This window comes from Stegostoma tigrinum, chromosome 4 (assembly GCF_030684315.1).
Source record: "Stegostoma tigrinum isolate sSteTig4 chromosome 4, sSteTig4.hap1, whole genome shotgun sequence".
NCBI classification, from domain to species: Eukaryota; Metazoa; Chordata; class Chondrichthyes; order Orectolobiformes; family Stegostomatidae; genus Stegostoma; species Stegostoma tigrinum.
This window is the reverse complement of record NC_081357.1, coordinates 39,309,886-39,332,752: the sequence shown is the minus strand read 5'-3', so window position 1 is coordinate 39,332,752 and position 22,867 is coordinate 39,309,886. Positions and strand designations below refer to the sequence as shown.

Genomic DNA, 22,867 nt, shown 5'->3' with positions numbered 1-22,867 from the left:
TCACTCCTCTTTGGGGGTTTTGGTTTTGGTTCTCAGATGGGGATCAATCTCTGCTTTATAACAAAGTTGAAGTTGAATGACAGCAGCCAGCAGTCAGTCAACCAAATTTCCAAACCAGTACAACATGTATACCTCCTCAGATAGGTATACAATCATAAAACGAAGACACCTATCAGTCTGCAAAAGGTATTATATTAAAGTTTGAAATGTTTATCATATATAGACTCTGTTTTAATTATTTGTATAATAATCAAGTTGACAACTCATGCCAATACACAATTTGGGACAGATGTTTATCTTTGGAAAAAGGGGAATATTACGTTGTGTATCATGGTCAGTAACCCTTCAACAGACAGGCTGTTATCATTACTGTATCATAGTAATCAAGCTGAGCATGTAAAAATCTCACACTTCATCTTAGCCCAGATCACTTGATACATAACACTTTATTGGAAGCTTGCTTCTGTTATAATCTAACAGATTAATACTAGCCCAGACACTTACGTGCTAAATGAGTGTAATGTTTGTACATATGATTACATGCAATGAATGTCTTTTGGATTCTTGAATACCATGATATCTGCCCACTTTCTTGTTTTAGAGATGATATGAACACTACTGCATCAAGTAAAGCATCTTACTGGATGCAAACTCATAACAAGACTGTATACAGTAAACTGGGCAAATGTCAATGCCAGAATGAAGGAACATCAGTACCTGGTGTTCAATACATGAATTTAAAACGATACTCAACCAGTTTAAATTAAAAACTCAACTTGCTATAAAAATCCAGGTATTACTAAAGAGGTAAGGAACAAGCAAAAACTAAAAAGATCATTCATAGAAATGCAAAGGAAAGATAGTCCTGTCATATGGGAGAGATACAAAGCACAGCACAATGTATCAAAGTTGTTGCTTTGAGTCACAGAGAAGGAACATGAAAACAACTATTTCACATCTGCTACCAGAGCCAAAGGAATTCCGAGGACAGTCCTTTTCCATTTCTAAATTCCACCGCTAGAATCTCCACAATCTTCTAAATTCATCTTGTACCTTCTCTAAATTGTCACTCTACACCGTTGAAACAGAGCAAAATCTTGTGGTATAAATGGATCTTCCAGCTCCATAACTTCTGTCAGGGCTGCTTCCCAGCTTAACATTCCATTATAACAAAGTGTAGAGCTGGATTAACACAGAAGGCCAAGCAGCTCCTTAAGATGCTGCTTGGCCTGCTGTGCTCATCCAGCTCTACACTTTGCGATCTCAGATTCTCCGGCATCTGCAGTTCCTATTATCTCTGATAACATTCCATTATTTTGACTTTCCTTTGCTCCACTGTTGACAATTATGGCACCAGTCCCACATTCTGGAATTCCCTGCACAGATGCTATCAAGCATCTACAAGACACAAGTCAAGAGTATGATGGAATACTCACCACTTATCTGAATGAACATTGCTCCAGCAAAACTCAAGCAACTTGACATCATCCAGCACAAAGCAACCTGCTAATTTTGAAATCATGCCTGGAAATTTTGCTTGGGATACTCAATGTCACAAATCATTCTTGGTCAACATATGATTCTCTTTCTTCTGTACCTTGAAATTGCTCTGAAACCATAGTGAATTTTCCAAGTCGGCGTGGGTGAAATATTTTTTGTCTGGAGATTGGATGCAGTCTTGGGGAGGTACGTAGCCCAGTGACACCAGGGCTCCCTGATTGGTGGCTTGGAAGAGACAGTGGTACAGAGCAATTTTATTGCACAACTGTTCAGAGGATCAGCCTAATGCTCTGGGGTCATGGATTCAAATTCCACCACGTTATTTAGTGGAATTTTAACTCAATAAATAAAATCTGGAATTGAAAGCTGGTCAATGTCAATGTATTCTCAATTGCAGCAAAAACTCAACTAATATCCTTTAGAGAACAAATTCTACCATATCTGGCCTACATGTGACTCCAGACCCATAGCAACGTGGCTGACTCTTTAATGCCCTGGAAATGACCTAGCAAACCAATCAATTCAAGGGCAATTTGGGATGGTCAACAAATGCTGGTCTTGCCAGAAAAGCCTGAAGAACTGAATCAGTTTCAGTTAGTTAACCCTTAGGTTAAATTTTCAGATATAGCAAAATCTGAAGAGAGCCTCAGATGCACGAGAGCAGGCTAGAATTGCAGGAACCACACCAGCAGCAAGATAATGTTGGCCTCAGGTGAAACACAGGCAATTCCTTTCTTAAACTGGGGGTAAACAGTACATTATGTAAGACACCCGGGCAAAGAAATGTGGGAGCTGGAGTATGTAATAGCGTAATGTTATATATGAAGCTCGGAGGTGCCTGTAATCTGGACGAGTTGGTTTTATATGAACGACATTTTATCATGTGAAGCATGCAGAATGAACTGTGAGAGGAACTGGTAGATGCAGGTAGTTACAACATTTAAAAGACATTTGGACAGGTACATGAATAGGAAACGTTTAGATGGATGTGGGCCAAATGCAGACAAGTGGGACTAGTCTGGTTTTGGAATATGGTCAGCATGGACTAGTTGGACCAAAAGGTCTGTTTCCATCTGTATCATTCTATAAGTAGCGCTCTTTATGATCGTCGTCCTATTTTCTCAGTTTTCTGTCAATTTGTGTGATAACAAAGTCTACACCTCTCTGAAGGACAAGCAGTAAATAGTGCAGCTTTACACAGGCAAGATCAATCATTTGTTGATGTTGGTTGTTTTGCAGACATTTTGTTACCATGCTGGGTAACATCCTCAGTGTAGCCTCCGATGAAGTGTCAGTGTGTTTTCCACCTGGTTTGTAAACTCTGGGGTCCGTTGAGATGGATTGCCTCATTTCCAGTTTTCCTCCGTAGTGGAATGTATATGGGGTTGAGTTCAATCATCTTGTCATTCATCTTTCTCTTTTAGACCTTCATTCATTTTTATAACCTGAGCAGAGATTTCCCCTAAAAGACCCCAAATCAAAAATAATACTCAAGTTTCGATTTATCCTGAATCCAGCCATTTCTGTTTGAATTTTCATGATCTCTTCACAGCAGAGAACGAAGACTTTAGCTCTGCCAATACTGAAGAAAATGAAGTATTCCAGCGTTCTTTCATGCTCAACTCTGCAAGTGTTTCTTGAATAGTCTGCTACAGTTTCATTTGTCTCTGTTTGTCTGACTGATTCATACAAACATACAAAGGAGCATAAGTAGGTAATTCAGCCCCTTCAAGTTGCTGTGCCATTCAGGAAGATCATGGCGAGCTGTTTGTGTTTCAAATTCCACATTTCTACCGATTCCTGATAACCTTCGATTCTCCTGCCTAACAAGAATCTGTTTACATCGGCGTTTAAAATATTCAATGACCCACCACGATCACCTTCTGTGGCAGACTGTTCTAAAGACACACAACTCTCAGAGAAAAATAAAACTCCCCTCTAGCCTTAAAGGATGACCCTTAATTTAAAACACTGTCCCCTAATCCTGGACTCACAAGAGTTAACCTCTTTTCCATGTCTACCTTATCAAGATCACTCAGGATCCTATCAACTTCAATCGAATCACCCCTTGGTCTTCTGAGCTCCCGTGAAAGCATGCCCAGCCTGTCCAATCTTTTCTCACTAGGGTGATTTGATTGACAAGTATTCATTCCCTCCATCACCAATGTTCAGTAGTAGTAGCATGAGAGGTCTACAAGATGCACTGCAGAATTTCACAAAGGCTCCTTAGACAGCATCTTCCAAACCTGTGACCACTACCATCTAGAAGGAGGGCACACAATACAGGGTAACACCACCACATGCAAATTCCCCTCCAAGTCATTCATCATTCTGACCTAGGACTATATCGCCGTTCCTCAGTGGCACTGAAACTCCCTGCCTAATAGCATCGTGTGTGTACCTACACCAAACAGACTGCTGTGGTTCAAGCAAGCAGTTCCCCACCACTTTCTCACAGGCAACCAGCTTAGGAAATAATCAATGGCTCAACCATGTCCACGAGTGAATAAAAGAATATCATATCCTCACCAAGGGAATCCCTTGCTCAAGATCACCCTAATCGCAAAGAAGCATACGTGCCACTAACAACCAGTTTGAGTATTTCCGATGGGTCCAGGCGGAGGTAAATCACAGAGTTGACTGAGCCAGAAAACCTGTCATCTCATCCATCACCAGCTTCCCCTTCTGTGCCAGTGTGTAAATCCAGGATTGGTCTTTTTAAATCATCCCAGGACCCATAACTAAGGTAGAAAGTCATGCTCGGACTTGTGAGATTGCCTAATAAGGTATCAATCAACTGAAGGCAGGCCTTAAGGTTTGTGACTTCAGTCCACGCCCGGAGAAGGGGGATATGGCTGTTCTGGAATTGTGTGTCTGACAATTTACCTCCTGACTGTTCATTCCTGCATCCCTGCTGTAGCTCCAATGTAAAATGGACAGTGAGCATAAGAGAATCACAGCATTGGACACACTGTCTTGGCTACTGACTGAAAGATCTGGGCCCGGTTTTTAATTAAAGCAAAAGTGACAATCCATTTTGAAAGGAAGCAGTTTCCATTATTAACTTCCCCCACCCCCCCACTCTCCAAGATGTTGTTCAAAGAGCTTTCCCATTCCAGGTAACTGGCCCTTTCTAAGTGAAATACCAATGTAACCTATTACTGACTCATTGTGCCAATTTAGAAACTCAAAAACTTAGAAACCCAATGAATGTCAACATATATTTTCCTCCAGAAATATTCAGTCATAAAGCTTAGCTCAAGAGGGGATTGAGGATTTTCTACCCCTACAATGTTGCTACAGCTCCAGCTAGGAAAATGGCCACCTACAATGCAGAAAACTAATACACATTAAGATAGACACTGGTTTCTGAAAGGAAGATTACGTCTGACTGACATGATTGAATATTTTGGGAACATAGCAAAGAATGCTGATGAAGGTAGTGCATTTGGTGCTGTCTAAGTAGGTTTTATGTGGGCTTTTGTTAATGGTTACTAAAGCAAAAGCCCATGGCATCCAAGACAAAGTGGCAAGTCAGATGCGAAACTGGTTCAAAGCCAGGAACACGGCTCAAATTAATCGAGTTGTTTTAAGACCTTTTTGTTGACTTGTCTTGAGAGCGACTTATTTTTTAATTTTGATGGTGATTTATCAGAAGCAAATTTCCAATACGCAATCCTTTTTCTGCATTCATCAAAACAGTTAAATGCACGCCTCATGCAAAAATGATGCAAAACTCATTTGAATTTTCCAGGAATTAATATTCATGTAATTTGGCAAAATATAATTTATATTGAGTAGCCACCTGAATATCTTCATAAAGGTTGAATGCAGAATGGTGGTGTTATTTAGAGAAACAGTCTGTAGATAATTTTAGGCTTCTTGGGGCCTGACAGGAGTGAATCCATGAGCTATCCCATATATTTTGAATGTTTGGCAAGGTGCAATAATGATAGATGTTTTTGAGGTTGAAAAGGGGCTGAACTGAAACGTACAAAATAGAATACCTAGACAGGGTGATAAGTGAAAATCATGAGGCACAAATTTAGGTTGGGAAGTAGGTTCTGCATGTGTCTAGAAACAATTATATTGGGAAAACAAGTGGGTGCTGTTGCACTGAAAAACCTGTCAATTTTTAATTTAAAAGCAAGAGTGAGATTGGAGATGCATAGAAAAGATAAATGTCTGGTTAAAATATTCCAGCTTTAGGAGTATACAATGCATTAGCTGCAACAATAGCAGTGCCACAGGTGTGTTCAGTGTAATAGTTTTTTTGTTTGTTGAAGTGAGAGTTATTTTGATGAACCCTTTATTACTAACTTGCAGCCATTGTTTTACAACCATTTAAGAAATGTGCTGTCTTGGAAATAAACACTTTTCCTGTTTGTTGTGGCTTTGAAATGAATGAATTCTTCTAATTCTGCTTCTGTGAAAGCCCAAATGCCCCTTGCGTCAACGCAAATATGGAAAATAATATTTCTATGTGACCGCATCACCTAATAAAGGAGTCAGGGACAATAAAAAAAAAGACACACAAAAACCAAAAGCTAACACTCAAAAGGAGCTCTCAAAAGATTACTGTGCTCTGGAAAGGACTTTTGATCAAGATGGTGCCGATGTAAAACTTGTATCTGTCAAAGTAGTAGAAGCAAAAACCTTCGAAACATTTCAGAAATACTTGCATGTACATCTGAAATGGTTTAATCTACAAGGCTATGGATCAAGAGTTGCAAATTAGGATTAAGTTGGAAAGCTGCGTGTTGGCTGCTGTGAATATGATGGGCTGAATGATTTCCTTCTACATTGTAAATTTCTATGATTCTTTGAATGGGAACAAGGAATCGCATGGTTGAATGCTACGTAGTTGTGTTGTGTGGTTGATAAGTTACACCCCATCCAGAAGGCAGAGGTGTACCATTTAAACTCCCCAATATTTTTGAGTTGTTGCAATAGCCTTCTCTGAAAACATTCCAGTAACAATAGGGCTGCATTAGTAAATAAATTAAAACAACCTTTACATAAAAATGACAAGATTAAAGTGACTATCAATTAAATAATTTGGGATTCATCATTCGAAAATGTTATATAATAAATAGCAGTTAATTAAACTCAAATATATTTAATTTACTTTGGAAACAGATGTCAATTCCCTGGCAGATTGCACCTATAAAAATTATCTTAATCATAAAATAGTTTAAACCTTTGAACAGTTTGAAATCATTTATGGATCCCTGTTTATATACAGGAAGCCGATCTTAAAAATACAACAAACGTCAGCAATGAAACAGTGTATATACAACAAAAGCATGTAGATGACAATACTACTCAAAACAGATACTTTATTTTGCAAATAGTCAAGGTCTGCGATGACCGCAGGGTCATTTTTCTCAGAGAACTTTTTTTTAAGCTTGGCTGCCTGTGTTGACTCTGATACTAATAGGTTTGCTAGATTTTCCAAATTACTTCCAGAAAGTGGTCTCCCACTGCAACTTCTCAAAGTGTGAACCAAAGACTGTCTATTACCACTGACTGCTGACCTTCACATTTCAGCATCCCACAAAGTTGAGGCTTCTGATTTGTTACCTTTCATTCTTTTCACGGAGGTCATCAAATGTGTGCCAAAACTGGGCAGTCCCAGCCATGGCCAAAAAGTAGGGGTCAGATTTCGGATCCCTGAGCTTCTCCAAGATCCCCTCACAACTTCTCAACAGAACATCGATTCCCAGATCCCTACAGCAAGAAAAACTGCGGACTTCAGAATTTTTAACTAACATTATACTCAGTACACATTCACATTTATAAACTATTACAAATTATATGTAATTGTAAATGTAAACAATTTACAAAATAATTACACAATAATTAGTCGCATACATTTCAAAATAATGACCCAAGAGAGATACATACTGGAAGTCTTCCACTGGAGGTTTAGGAGCAGGTCAATCAATATCAACTAAGATCAATATCTAACCTTATACACAAGGATTTGAAGATGGCCTAACAATGAACAGAATATCTGTCAGATTTACTCCAGACCTCTACAGTCACCCTTCTGAGTAATGGGGTTGTTCTTTCTGATTTGACTACTTGTTACAGCATAAAGCAAAAACCTTGCAGAAGTGTTTAAATAAGAAATCCAAAAGGGTTGGGTTGTGATGGGAGGAGAGAAGAATCAAAGAATTGTGAGCACATTGTTATGAAAACACTTGCCAATTGTTGAATTCACATAATGAATTTTTTAAGCTTTGATTTCAAGAGCTGTACATTTCCACTTGTTAGTCAGATTCCACACCCTGCACTCACAAAGCAGGAGCTTAACTAGATACAGATACAGGGAAGTTACTATTTGGAACTTGAGTTTGTTGGCTGCCTGACTGTTCTTGATAAATGTACTGCTGGTCGAGTTACGTCAGTCTTCCTGTGTAAAGATAAAATTGCAACTGGGAGGTATCGAATTTTGCTACTTCAGCGCATCTGTGTCTGGAGCTACCAGAGGAAAGACAACTCTTCAGATGGGTCTTAGAAACTTTGGAAAGCAGTGACTTGAATGCAAGTTTTGAGCCCATGCCTAGTGAGGAAGGTGCGCGGGTGGATGGAATGAGACCAGGCCCACCTCAGTCGGAGGCCTTACCTACTGCTGCCAGCTCTTATTTTATGCCCTTCTCTCAAAAAGTTTACAATTCCCACCTAAACCTACCAGACATGAAATTGCTTCCCCAGATTGGAGCAGGGCTGTAAAATTTAAACTGAGGGACCATACTCCCTTCATAACTAGTAGGTTCAATATTAACCTTTCCCCACAGTACACCAGCCAAGCTCCCCTTTAAAATCAGGGGTTTCACTTACTTCACAACAGTATCATTACATGCTAAACACAACTCACCGAAACGTAGGCAATTCCTGAGGTGAAATGTAATGCATACTTGGAAGGATTACAGCAGCTCTGTGGCATTCTCATTCACACACAACACCATACACACGAGGAATGTCGGGGGAGGGAAGGATAACAGTGTCGACATTCCCTTCAGTGAGCTACAACTTGCTTTCCACCACTAATTACTTTGTATATGAAAGAGCAAGATGCCAAACAGTTCACGTCGTCACCACTTAAAATTGCCATTGTTCGTTCCTGATATAGAGGATACTGTACTCTAATCTTAGTATATTAACACACAGCATCCTCCTGCTTCACTTGGAAGACTTCATGTTTTTACATAAAAAGGTTCTGAGCAAAGTAGTAACATTTTTCTCATTGAGGAAAAGTATACAATGTATCTCTCACTGCCAGAGCCAGCTGTGTATTGCATTAAGACATCATGATGTTTGTCTCAGCATGTTCAGTACACACAGGCCTACATAACATTAATTGCTAATTCGATTCGAGAGGAATAACTACAAACCAATACATTTTATCTTCAATGGACATTTGAAAAAACACATTTGCTTGTGGGTTGTGGGCAATGCTGGCTTTGTCAACATTTACTACCCATCACTAACTACTTGAAAAAGTGGTGGGCCATAGAGTCACTGAAGACAGCCCATGGAGTGGATCCATCCACTGTGCTGTTAGGGAGGGAGTCCCAGTGACTGTGAAGTTTCAGCACTAGTTCTAGTGTCAAGGCGATGAGTGTCTTGGCAAGGAACTTGCAGATGATTCCAACAGCTCTGCTGCCCTTTTCCCTTTAAATGGCAGAGCTCACGAGTTTGGGAAGTGCTGGTAAAGGGCAACTTGTTGAGCTGCTGCAGTGCAACTTGTAGATGGCACACATTGTTGCTACTGTGTTGTCAGTGCTGCAGAGAGTGAATGTTGAAGGTGGTGAAAGGGTTAGCAGTCAAGGTAGTTGTGTTGTCCAGGATGATGTCAAGCTTCTACTAGTGGTGTTGGAAATCTACTCTTCTTGGTAAGTGGAATACAATTCTTGACTTGTGCCTTGTAGATGGTGGACGCTCTTTAGGAGTCAGGAGGTGAATTACTCACCATGGCATTCCCAGCATCTGACACCGATCATATAAAGGCATAATGAGATCAGTATCTGATCAATGGTTACTAGGGAATTCAGTGATGGTAATTCCATTGAATGTCAAGGGGAAGCAGCTAGATTTACAATTGGTGGAGAGTCACTATTTTAAAATAAATTGTTAAACATGCTCTTGTAAAACAAAAAAAACTGAAATGGGAAGAAATATCTGATGTCATTGCATCACAAGTTGGCTTTTTTTTTCATTGATCATTGCACACGTCATTCTATGACTGGTAGAATGTGAGCTAGATTGTTCCTTAGAAGACAGCCTGTAACGAGGTTTCCATTGCTGAAGGCACATTTACCATAGTCAATAGAAGGAAAACAATCTTGACAGAAAAACAGGCATGATGAGAATGGAGAATATGTCTGAAGGTTGAACCTGAAGGGAAAGGTGAAGGAACATCTTAAATGGTTCAAGTGGCTAAAAGGGAAAGGCATTAAAATGTGATCCTCACAAACATTTAGTCAAAATGCTTCATAGCAGATAGATTAGTCTTGCACATGGAATTCCTATTTTACCTTCAGAGATTCATGAAAAGGGGAGATAAGTAAAATCAAATGATGAATTGGATAGTTGAGATAAAAGTACAATACTGATGAGAACATGTACCAATAGATTTATGAACAGCTTCTTCCCTGCTGTTATCAGATTTTTGAACTGATCTCTCATATATGACTGAGGAAGGGTCACCAGACCTTAACTCTGATTTTTTTCTACACAGATGCTGCCAGACCTGCAGAGCATTTCCAGCAACTTCTGTTTTTGTTCCTGATTTACAGCATCTGCAGTTCCTTCTGTTTTTCACATCATACATGACTGATCTGTTCCTGCATCTTCTCTGTAAATGTAGCACTATATTCTGCATTCTGCTCTATTACCCTGATGTACTTTATGTAAGGTATGATTTTCCCGGATAACATGTAAAACAATATGTTTCACTGTATCTCAGTACATGTGACAATAATAAACCAAACCAGTAGTTACACCAACTCAAGCTATGCCTTGAAACAATTCAGATCCAAGTCAGAGTGAAAGTCAGGAGGCATATCTGCTGAAAGGGACAGTTCAATTGAAGGTCAATGTCAAAATTAATCCTGTTAAAGAAAGCCTCTCCTCATTCTCAGGCCAAGGCTGGTCTTAATTCTTTGCCTGGTTTTTCAAATCAAAAACAGAGCAGGAATAGGGAACTGGTGGTTCAGTTAGATTTATAAGTAAATGGGAAATGGGAGATGTATGCAAGTTGTATGGAATTTTGATAGTTGTGTAACATATTCACTACGGAGAGAGGAGTGTACAAGCACATACTTATACACAGCTTGGCAACTCTGAATGAGGTTGCCGGCAGCAAAAATACATGGACGTACATGGAACAGTGTAGGTTAGATGGGCTTCAGGTCGGCACAACATCGAGGGCCAAAGGGCCTGTACTGTGCTGTAATGTTCTATGTTCTATATTGGGGGTGGCCTGAACAAGCCGAGAAGGGGACTTTCACTCAACAATGGAGACGTGCTGCCAATCTCAATAGCTGGCAGATGACAAGATCAGTGTCAGAACTTCACAGCAACCATTTGAGATTACAAGCAATCCTAAAGAGAAGATCCACCTAGACAGTACTTCATGTTAAATCCTGAATCGTTGGTTAGGGATTGTTCAAGGATCCCAGTGAAGTGGTGGTTGCAGGGGGTGTCATGCCTGGGTGGAGTCGGTAGGAAGACAGGCACAAAGAGAGGGTTACCATTGGGAGGTTGCCCTGATAGACAGAGAGAACCACCAAAAGGAGCAAACACCTTCTTCTCATATTTCTTTTCCAGGTTCAATAAGAAACGGTATGGCCACTTACCTTCCACCTTTACTCGCCAACTTTATAAGGGGAGAGGCAGCAGGAGGATCTTAAATGACCTTGAATTGCCAGCTTAAGGATTTCAGAAGGCCGGAAAATGGGAAAATTGACAGATAGCTTAGTGACCCCCTGCAATATCAGGCATAAGTAGATGTGTGTGGGAGGTGGTGAGCTAGCCACCCAATTTACATGCTCCTGCACCTTCAAAAACACTGGTACATAGTTATAAAAAATGTCTCACCATGTTTCAGATCTATAACCATAAGACATACAAGTTGAAATTAGGCCATTCAGCCCATCAAGCCTGCTCCACCATTCAATCATGGCTGATAAGTTTCTCCCACTTTCTCCCCGTAACCCTTTGATACCCTTGACAGTCAAAAACCTTTCAATCTCTGTCTTAAATATATTCAATGGCCTGGCCTCCACAGCCTTCTGTGGCAGTAATTTCCACACATTCACCACTCTCTGGTGGAAGAAGTTTCTCCTTATCTCCATTCTAAAAAGTCTTCCCTTTACGCTAAGGCTGTGTCTTCGGGTCATGGGCTCTCCTACCAATGGAAACATCTTCCCAACGTCCACTCTGTCCAGGCCACTCAGCAGCATCAGAACTGATAAAAGTGGAGAAATGTAATAAGCTTTCTGGAGGTGAAAGTGGGATGCAATAGAAATCATCAGACCATAAGAAATAGGAACAGGAGTAGACCATTTGGCCCGTTGAGGCTATTCCGCCATTCAATAGGATCATGGCTGATCCTACTTTCCCCATAACCCGATTCCCTGGCTGATCAAGAATCTATCTCAGCTGTAAATATACACAATGACTCTACCCCCACAGCTCTCTCTGGCAAGGAGCTCCATAGAATTACAACCCTCAGAGAAGAAATTCTTCCTCATGTCTGTCTTAAATTGGTGCCACTTTATTCTGAGACTATGGCCTCTGGTCCTCGACTCTTAGGAGCTCCTCATATTTCAATGAGATTGCCTCTCTTTCTTCTGAACACCAATGAATCCCAACCCCCGTTTAACCTTTGCTCATAAGACAATCCCTCCATACTGCAGATCAACCTAGGGAACCTTCACTGTCTCCAATAAAATATATTTTTCCCTAAATATTGTTCTCAGTACTGCAGATGTAATATCACCACCATCTTGCAGAGTTGCAGTAAGACTTCCCTACTCTCAAATTCCAACCACCTTGAAACGAGGGGGGGAAGGATAAAGAGATTAGAAGGTAAAAGGAATGATGATGTAAGGAAATGATCATGGGACAAGTAATAAAAAAAATGTAAATAGGATGTGTGAATAGCAGAATCATGATTAGGTGCTGTCCAAAAGCCAAATAAATAAAAATCAAGGCAGTAAAACCAAAAACTTTGAAGGAAATAATAGGGGCAAATCACTATTGAGCTCAGAGTTCGAGGGAACAACATGGTGATCAGATTGTGGCTTCAACTCCAGTTACCTGTCTGCACCCCACCCCCCCCCCCCCCCCCCCCCCCATGTGTGTTGACTCCCTTGTCAATCAGAAAACTGTCTGATCTGCCTAAAATATACTCAGTGACTGTAGTGTTATAGAACAGAGAGAGATCTAGGGGTTCAGGTACACAGTTCTTTGAAATTTGCATCACAGGAAAACACGGTGGTTAAGACAGCGTTTGACACGCTTGCCTTCATCGCTCAGATCATTGAGCTTAGGAGTTGGGACGTCATGTTAAGGTTGAACAGGATGTTGGTGAGGCCTCTTCTGGAGTACCGCATGCTCATCTGGCTGCCTTGCTATAGGAAGACTATTATTAAATTAGGAGATTCAGAAAATAATTACCAGGATATTGCCAGGAATGGAGAGCTTAAGTTACAAGCAGAGGTAGGGACCGTTTTTCACTGGAGCATAGGAGGTTGAGATTATGGCCTAACGGTCTCTACTGAGTTGACCTTATTGAGGTTTACAAAATCATTAGGGGCATAAATAAGGTGAAGAGTAAAAGTTGTTTCCCTAGGGTGGAGGCGTTCAAAACTAGGGGGCATACTTTTAAGGCAAGTGGAGAATGATTTAAAAAGGACACAGGGCAACTTTATTTGTAAAGCAGAGAGTGGTTTGTGTGTGGAATAAACTGCCAGAGGAAGTGTTAGATGCAGGTACAGTTACAACATTTAAAAGGCATTTGGATATGTACAGGAATAGGAAAGGCTCAGGGAAAAATGGATCAGGAGCAGGCAGGTGGGCTGGTTTAGTTCGGGATTATGGTCGGACAAAAGGTCTGTTTCCGTGCTGTACAACTCTATGACTGTTGTCGAAGTCTCTACTGTTCACTGGTGAGGAGAATTCCAAAAACCAACAACGGAGAGAAGCTGTTCTACCTCATCTCCGACTTATGTGAGAGGCCTCCTATTTTGAAACCATATCTTGCAGTTCCACGTACTCCCATGAGTGAAAATATCTGCTCAGTAGCTTCCCGGTCAATCCCTTCCAAGATGCTACACGCTTCAATACAATCACCTCCCATTCTTCAAACTCAACCTTTTCTTTTTTTTGTAATTATCTCTCTGCCTCATTTAATCAGTTTATAGATCATCCCTTCACTGGTTATTCAGCTGTTGACACTCTACTCACACCATTTGTATGATCTTTTGGTAATGCTCCAAAAGTTTGAGATCTCAAATAAACTTGTCGGACTATAACCTGATGTTGTCTGACACCAGCACGTCCACATCATTTTCTCTCTTTTAAGAGAACACTTATATCCCATGAATCAGCCTATTGAAGGTTCTCTGGACTCGAAACAGAAAATCAATACATTGATTGTAGTTATCTGCCACTTTCAACCACTGTCAATGGATTAAATGTCCAAGTGGACTACACTTCATTCATTTCAATTCAATATTGACTTTTGAATTAGTATTCAGGTACATAAACTCATTTGTTTACAATAACCCCTCCTCAGACATCTGGAAAAGTTCTACACTGTATGAAAATAAAAATAAAGTGGAGCTACAGCAAAGTTTTAAGCAGACAGCACAAAATGGTTTCCATCCAGGTGAACCACATATCAACAGTTTCAACAAAAAAAAACAGGGATGAATGTCCCTTTATAATATTTAGCATTCACACAAATGTAAACAGCTACAGGTCCTTTAAAAAAGAACATCCTCTGGAAATTGAAAATGCTGTTCAGGATGATATTGCTATTAGTGGTTTCAGATTTGTTCTGAATCATTATTGTCAACACTTTGAAGTTGCTTCATGCAAATGAAACGAATATATTATAGAGACAGCTAGCTAAGTAGATGAGGGAGAAAGGAATAGAAGGAGATAGTAGGAACTGCAGATGCTGGAGAATCTGAGGATCTGAGACAAGGTGTAGAGCTGGATGAACACAGCAGGCCAAGCAGCATCAGAGGAGCAGGAAAGCTGACATTTCGGGCCTAGACCCTTCTTCAGAAAATAGAAGGAGATGTTGGTTAGAGATGAGGTTTGACGGAGGAAGCTCACAAGCTGCAATAATACTAGCACAGACCGTGGACAAAATGAACAGCCTTTATGCTGTAAAATCCTTCATTATTCAATTAATTGGAATCATATAGGAACTAAGAAAAGCACCTGAGTTAAAATAGCTGGATAATTGGAATTGTTTGTGAAAAATAACTCTGAGTTAACAAGATGTGAATCATATAATATTAGCCTAACTAGTTTGTTCACCTCTTCCATGCTGCGTGTAGCTCCATGACTTGGTAGGAGAATTGTTCTAATTCTTCTGCTTCTGCGGGCAATGGCTGAAAAGACAGCTCCTGGAGACCAGCGAGACAGCTAGGAAATCTCTGGATCAAGGTATAATATTCATGCGTGAAGCTGTCAATCTCCTGCAAGAAATAAGCTATTTCATTCATTTATAATTGCAATTATGCAATAGAAGTCGGTCTGAATTAAAAATTCACTACATCAATTAGACTACGCAGAAATTTATCAGCACAAAATTAATGACATGGACATGTGAAAAAAGTCACAAATTCACTTATTCCATTATTCAGAGGTATACTTGTAAAGGAATCTGTTTGTGAATTGACTGATTGTAGCTGTTACCACATTTTTCTAGTATCAATTTAGATTGAGCACACAAAGTTAACTGAGTATTAACATCTCTAATATCTGTGTGCTAAACGGAAATAACATCAACTTCAAGCTCCCTTTGAAGCCACACGTCATCCACACTCGATCGTCCATCATCATTGCTGGACCAAAACTCAGGAACATTTCCCATCCAACAGCGCCAGGGCGGAGACATTCACCACACAGAATGCAGTAATTTAAAAAATGCAGGAGTAGGCTACAAGCATTTTTCAGTGACACCTGAATCCGAAGAATGAATAGCATTTTTAAAAAATACATTTAGACAAGGCCATCTTAAAATGATTGATTTGTAAACAATGTAGCTAAGATCAAGATTCAACAACACATACAAGAAGGTCCACCTCTGAAATTCTTCCTCTGAATATGTTTAGTAAAAATCGACTCCGGATGTATCATTAAATTGATTATTTAGTAAAAGTTCCAACGTTATTTTATTCATTTTGTGTTTCTATTCTCTCCTTAACACTTGGGTTACATGACACTTGCTGAATACTTTTATTGCCTCAATTTCTAAAATTTTGCCTGATTTGCAAAATGAAGGAGCGCGGCTGAGGAGATTGTAGAAGCATTGGTGATGATCTTTCAAGAAGTACTGGAATCAGGGAGGGTCCCAGAGAACTAATGTTCGAATGTTAATGTAACACCGTTACTTCAGAAGGGAGTGAGCAAACAAGGTATGGAGCTGGATGAACACAGCAGGCCAAGCAGCATCTTAGGAGCAGGAAAGCTGGTTAGCCTGAATGTCATCTTCGGTAAAATTTTAAAAGTCCATTCAGAAGGATAAAATTGTGGAGTAATTAGAAGTGCATGATAAAATAGGGCCGGGTCAGCATGGCTTCATTTGGGGGAGGGGGGGGGTCATGCCTGATCAATCTGTTACAATTCTTTGAAGAGGTAATGAGCAAGTTAGACAAGAGGAGAACCAGTGGGCATATCTATTTGAATTACCAGAAGACCTGTGACAAGGTGTCGCACAGCAAGTTGGTAAATGTGATAAGAGCCATTGGAGACCGCTTTGCAGAACACCTCCGCTCAGTTCGCAACAAACAACTGCACCTCCCAGTCGCAAACCATTTCCACTCCCCCTCCCATTCTCGAGATGACATGTCCATCATGGGCCTCCTGCACTGCCACAATGATGCCACCCGAAGGTTGCAGGAACAGCAACTCATATTCCGCCTGAGAACCCTGCAGCCCAATGGTATCAATGTTGACTTCACCAGTTTCAAAATCTCCCCTTCCCCCACCGCATCCCTAAACCAGCCCAGTTTTTCCCCTCCCCCCACTGCACCACACAACCAGCCCAGCTCTTCCCCCCCCACCCACTGCATCCCAAAACCAGTCCAACCTGTCTCTGCCTCCCTAACCTGTTCTTCCTCTCACCCATCCCTTCCTCCCACCCCAAGCCACACCCCCATCTACCTACTAACCTCATCCCACCTCCTTGACCTGTCCGTCTTCCCTGGACTGACTTATCCCCTCCCTACCTCCCCAACTATACTCTCTCCACCTATCTTCTTTACTCTCCATCTTCGGTCCGCCTCCCCCTCTCTCCCTATTTATTCCAGTTCCCTCTCCCCATCCCCCTCTCTGATGAAGGGTCGAGGCCCGAAACGTCAGCTTTTGTGCTCCTGAGATGCTGCTTGGCCTGCTGTGTTCATCCAGCCTCACATTTTATTATCTAAGAGCCATTGGCTGATAGGTGGAGGGGTAAGTAGTGTTGAGAAAGTGTGAGGCTGCAGAATGACTTGAAAAGGCTAGGACACTGGTCAAATTAGAAACAGATGGAATATAATATGGTAAATTGAGAGATCATGAACTTTGATAGGAAGTACAGAGGCATAGACCATTTTCTCGATAGACAGTCATCAAAAGAGACTAAGGGGTTCTCTTAAAGTTAACATGCAGGTTCAGCTGGCAGCCAGGAAAGCAAATATAATATTAGCATTAATTTCAAGAGGACTAGAACATAAAAGCAGGAACGTACTTCAGAGTCTGTAAAAGGCTCTGGCCGTAACACGTTTGGAATATTGTGAGCAGTTTCGGGCCCTGCATCTAAGGAAGGATGTCCTGGCATTGGCAGGTTTCCAGACCAGGTTCACAAGAATGATCCTGTGGTTGAAGGGTTTGTCATATGAGGAGCGGTTGAGGAGTCTGGATCTGTACTCAATGGAGTTTAGAAGGGAGAGGGGATCTCATGAGATGCTCAGAATACTGAGAGGCCTGGATGGAGAAGATGTTTCCACTAGAGGGCGAGACAAGAACTCGAGGGCACAGTCTCAAAGCAAAGGGACGATCCTTTAGAACTAAGATGAGGAGGAATTCCTTCAGCCAGAGGGTGGTTAAACTGTGGAACTCCTTGCCACAGAAGGGTGTGGAGGCCTTGTCAGAGTGTATTTAAGACACAGAATGATAGGTTCTTGCTTAGAAAGTTGATCAATGGTTACAGGATCTAGCAGCAGAATGAGGTTGAGAAACAGATCAGTCATGATCAAATGGTGGAGCAGACTCGATGGGCCAAATGACCTAATTCTACTATATCTTGTGATCTGTAGTGTTCCATTCATAAACTAAGCGCTGTTGCAGATGGCTTTGGATTGAGTGGTATTTCACAGCAGAACAGAAACCTTGTTTGTGCAATTTGTTGCCAAGTAACTCAAATACCAACTTCCATCATGTTATTGTGGGAAGGATTCATCAAGAGAAAGAGAGCATCATTACTGCATTAGACATCAGGTCACGACAATGCTAACACAGGTCAGCAACTGAAGTTGTGTATTTGGAGCAATAAAATGCCTGTGGTCCTTCAGAAAGTAAGTTTTTATAACAACACTTTTCACAGTTTTAGTTAACTCAGATGGACAATCAGTAAAGTAGGTCATAGGCCACCCCGATCATTTGGAGATTTGGAGCATGGTAAGAGTGGGAATGTGCATCAATGCAGTACTGCTAGCTGTACATCAGTAGAGGTGCCTGAATTCCCCATGATTAGGTAGGAGAGTGAGAATCAGCTGTTGCTTCCCACTCCGGCTGGCACTCTATAGAGTGCACTTGCTGATATTAGCTACAAATCTGATCTGGCTTGGCAACGATACTTTGCAGCCACTTCCTGTCCAAAGGCCCGAACAAAGTAGCAAAGGACTGCTTTCATAACTATAGTTGCTTGGTGATATAGAGTTCAAGTATTGCTGAGAGAATGGACACATGCTTTTAAAGAATTTTGCGTTGCGCTCATCAGGTCAAATACAAGAACGTAAATTTCAAAGGGAGTGACAATTTATACTGCAAGAGAGAAAGTGTTGATTGGCTAGCAAGGGAATTCCAATTGGTTGGGGCAATGCTATACAGAATGTGCCAGAAATTAGGGAGCCATTTTCCCAATACTTTTATTTAATTCAAACAAGGACCAACGATTCAAAACAAAAATCCTTCTGTTTGCAGAGGACAAGTCCCACGTATCAACATAGGTAGCTTCTAGAAATCTGATGAACAAAAATATGAACCCAAGTGATAATCTTAAATTGGTCACTAGTGTAATTTTTAGCACACTTTGGAATTGTTTAGCCCAATCTTGGAGTCACACCAAACACTGCACACGAGTTCTGCAAGCACGGGCTCCCTGTGTATGGTTAGAATTCTTGGTATTGGTATTTGATATGAACTGCTCGTCACTGGAAACTATATACCTGGCATCACACCAGCACTGTAATTCATATACCATGCTGTACATTTGTGTAGTTGGCAAAACATCAAATGGTATTTCAGCAGCATCCTGTCAGTGGATAACACCATTCACGTTGCTACTCTTTAATAGCAGTTCAAAACAGCTAGCTTTAACTGATGCTTAAATTTTTGAGACAGCCCATATTGAGATAGACTGGGCACTTCTCAGGTTTGAATGTGATGGCCTGTTTGTGAGGATGTGCTGCACACAGTGAGTAAAGATCTGTTCGGGGTAGCTGTGCCATCTGAGATTCTTGCATCTGTCCTGACGGGTGCAAGATAGAAAGCATGCCTTCCTTTCACAATCATAGTTTAGTCTTAGTCAGGAAAAAGTAGATTAAAATAACTTCAGTTACAACACGATTAATCTGGAGACCATTATTACTATTAAAAACGTGACAGAACATAGAACATAGAATATTACAGCACAGTAAAGGCCCTTTGGCCCTCGATGTTCTGCCGACCTGTCATACCGATCTCAAGCCCATCTAACCTACACTATTCCATGTACGTCCATATGCTTATCCAATGATGACTTAAATGTACCTAAAGTTGGCGAATCTACCACAGTTGCAGGCAAAGCGTTCCATTCCCTTACTACTCTCTGGGTAAAGAAACTACCGCTGACATCTGTCCTATATCTTTCACCCCTCAATTTAAAGCTATGCCCCCTCGTGCTCACCGTCACCATCCTAGGGAAAAGGCTCTCACTATCCACCCTATCTAAACCTCTGATTATTTTATATGTTTCAATTAAGTCACCTCTCAACCTTCTTCTCTCTAATGAAAACAGCCTCAAGTCCCTCAGCCTTTCCTCGTAAGACCTTCCCTCCATACCAGGCAACATCCTAGGAAATCTCCTCTGCACCCTTTCCAAAGCTTCCACATCCTTCTTATAATGCGGTGACCAGAACTGTACACAATACTCCAAGTGCGGCTGCACCAGAATTTTGTACAGCTGTAGCATAACCTCTTGGTTCCGGAACTCGATCCCTCTATTAATAAAAGCTAATATTACAACACAGAACAGTACAGCTCAGGAACAGGCCCTTCGGCCCACCATGTCTGTGCTGACCATGATGCCATTCTCAATTAATCCATCTGCCTGTACACGTACCTTATCCCTCTATTCCCTTCCTGTTCATGTGCCTGTCTAAATGCATCTTAAACATTGCTATCACATCCACTTTTACCACCTCCACTGGCAGCGTGTTCTAGGCATCTACCACACTCTGTGTAAAAAGATTTGCACATTTCCTTTAAACATTCCCTGTCTCATCATAAACCAATGCAGCCTAGTATCTGACATTTCCATTGTGGGGAAAATAGACTCTGACCATCTGCCATATCAATCCCTTTTATAATTTTATATACTTCTATTGGGTTGCCCCTCAGCCTCTGATACTTTAGTGGACACAATCAAAGTATGTCCAATGTCTCTTTATAGCCTGTACCTCCAATTCAGAGAACACTGTGGTGAACCTCTTTTGGATGCTCTCCCATGCCTTCACATCCTTCCTATAGCATGGCGACCAGAACTGCACACAATACTCCAAATGTGGCCAAACTACAGTAACACTAAAATACAGAAATCTGTAATTCAGAATAAAGCTCTTAGAATAAATTTGTAGACAAGCATATGTCTATTCTGGAACATACTCAAAACCATTCAGTTAATCCTTTTAACGTTTGCAGATCTGGCATACGATTTGTATATTGCATATTTTTAACTGAATCCTTTGGAAGGGAGTAATTTATACTGCTCAGGTCAAAGGAATTTTATCAGAATGGCAACTGTAAACTAGGCACCAGACATTGATAATAGCAGAAAAATATTTGGTGAGTGACCTTGGATTAAAAAAGAATTATTAGGCTTCTGTTAGTATTTGAGCCATGCAGATCGGCGATCCCCAACCTGTAATGAATCAGCTTGCATTTGTGTAGAAATTTACATGACCAGCAGATGTCTCAAAGGGCTTTAAGACCAACGGAGGGTTTTTCTGAAATGTAAATCACTGGTATAATGTAGGAAATATGACTGCTGATTTGTACATTGCAACATTACATATGCAGCAAAAGTGGCAATGACCAAAATAATGTCCTTTGTGATGTTGATTGAGAGATAAATATTGGTCAGATGATTAGGCCTGCTCTTCTTCAAAATAGTGCCATGAAATCTTTTAAATCAACTTGAATAGCCTCAGGTTAACATCTCATCCAAAAGACAGCACCTGGTACACACTCTGGTTTGGGGTTTGAACTCAGGACTCAGATGCGAGTGCCACAGCTGTCATCAAGAAAAGGGTGCTACAATTTCCTCAATATCCCTGGGTTAGAGAACAAAATAAACGTGGGCAGGAGTTCACACTCTCATTCTATTATCCAATGATTTGTTAAAGTAGTAATCATCTGTCTGCATCAGGTAAGAACAGGGTAAGGCATGGCTGTAATGCTCTTTCAATATTGATTATTTAAGCTTACAAAGAAGGACACTTGAGAAATGACTTAGACACATAAAGGAAAAATGTAAATTGGCTTCAGAAGTTAAACTATGCACAATTAGAATAGACTACGAATACAATGACTAGGTAGCTATAAAAGAGGAGTGCAACAAGGTTGTATTCAGTCTCCATGCCTTTTTAATCTTTACCAAATACAAAAAATCTGACAGAGCTGAGGAATTTCCATTGGTGGAGAGGTTACAAAAACAAATCTTTGAGATCTGTCAACGATACAGCATTACAGGAGAAGAATCAATAATACTCCAACATGCAACAGTATCAAACAGAAAGAGATATGGATTATTATTAAACTGGTGCAAAACTATGAAGGATGGTAAGAAGAAAAGGATTACACATAGATGCAAAACACCAATGGAATCAGCAGAAGTAAAACGAAGTATAATCATTTTTGTATCTAGGCAGCCTAAATGGAAAAGTAATCAAGACATCAGGACATGCATAACACATGCAAAATAAACATTCAAAAATAGCAGACTGATTTAGAAATAATAACATCTTAATGGAAAGCATAAAGATATTACTAATGTGCCACACATCATCTATCTCAGTATATCATTATGAGTGATGTGGAAGTGCCGGTGTTGGGCTGGAATGGACATAACCATAAGTCTGATAACACCAGGTTATTGTCCACAAGTTTATTTCAAATCACAAGCTTTTGGAGCACTGCACCTTTGTCAGGTGAAGCGATTTCACCAGACAAAGGAACAGCCCTTCCAAAGCTTGTGATTGCTGATAAACCTGTTGGACTATAAACTGGTGTCGTGTGACTTCTGATTTAAATCAAAAAGAAAGTTGGAATATAAGCACAAAAATGGAAGATAAAGGTAACAGAGGGATAGTTTCTAAGACATATGACCAGAATTGTTGAATGACACACGTAATACAGGGAAAATTCCCAGGAAAGCAAGCACAGAAAAATTACTTGCACAAATAATCACCAAAGGACAGCCACATTTTGGGGCATGTATTCAATGGAGAGAAACTAGGATATTTGGTAACATTGAGAGCAGCAAAACAAGACAGACGCAAAGGCGAAAATACACTAATAGTTAAAGAATTAGAACAGGTGCAAGATTTGAGAAATACCCCCAAGATAATATTTATTATCAAAAACTCAAAGTTGG

General features: G+C 40.6%; 1 protein-coding gene across 1 annotated transcript in view; it reads right to left on the bottom strand.

The window, feature by feature from the left end:
* Positions 1-22,867, bottom strand: part of LOC125452541 (uncharacterized) — a 92,798-nt gene that overhangs the window by 46,098 nt on the left and 23,833 nt on the right. The window contains exons 7-8 of the mRNA XM_048531099.2: positions 15,067-15,227; positions 7,084-7,230 (exon numbers count right to left, since the gene is read on the bottom strand). Of these exons, the coding sequence (XP_048387056.1) occupies positions 7,084-7,230; positions 15,067-15,227 (308 nt within the window). The remainder of the gene's footprint in view (positions 1-7,083; positions 7,231-15,066; positions 15,228-22,867) is intronic.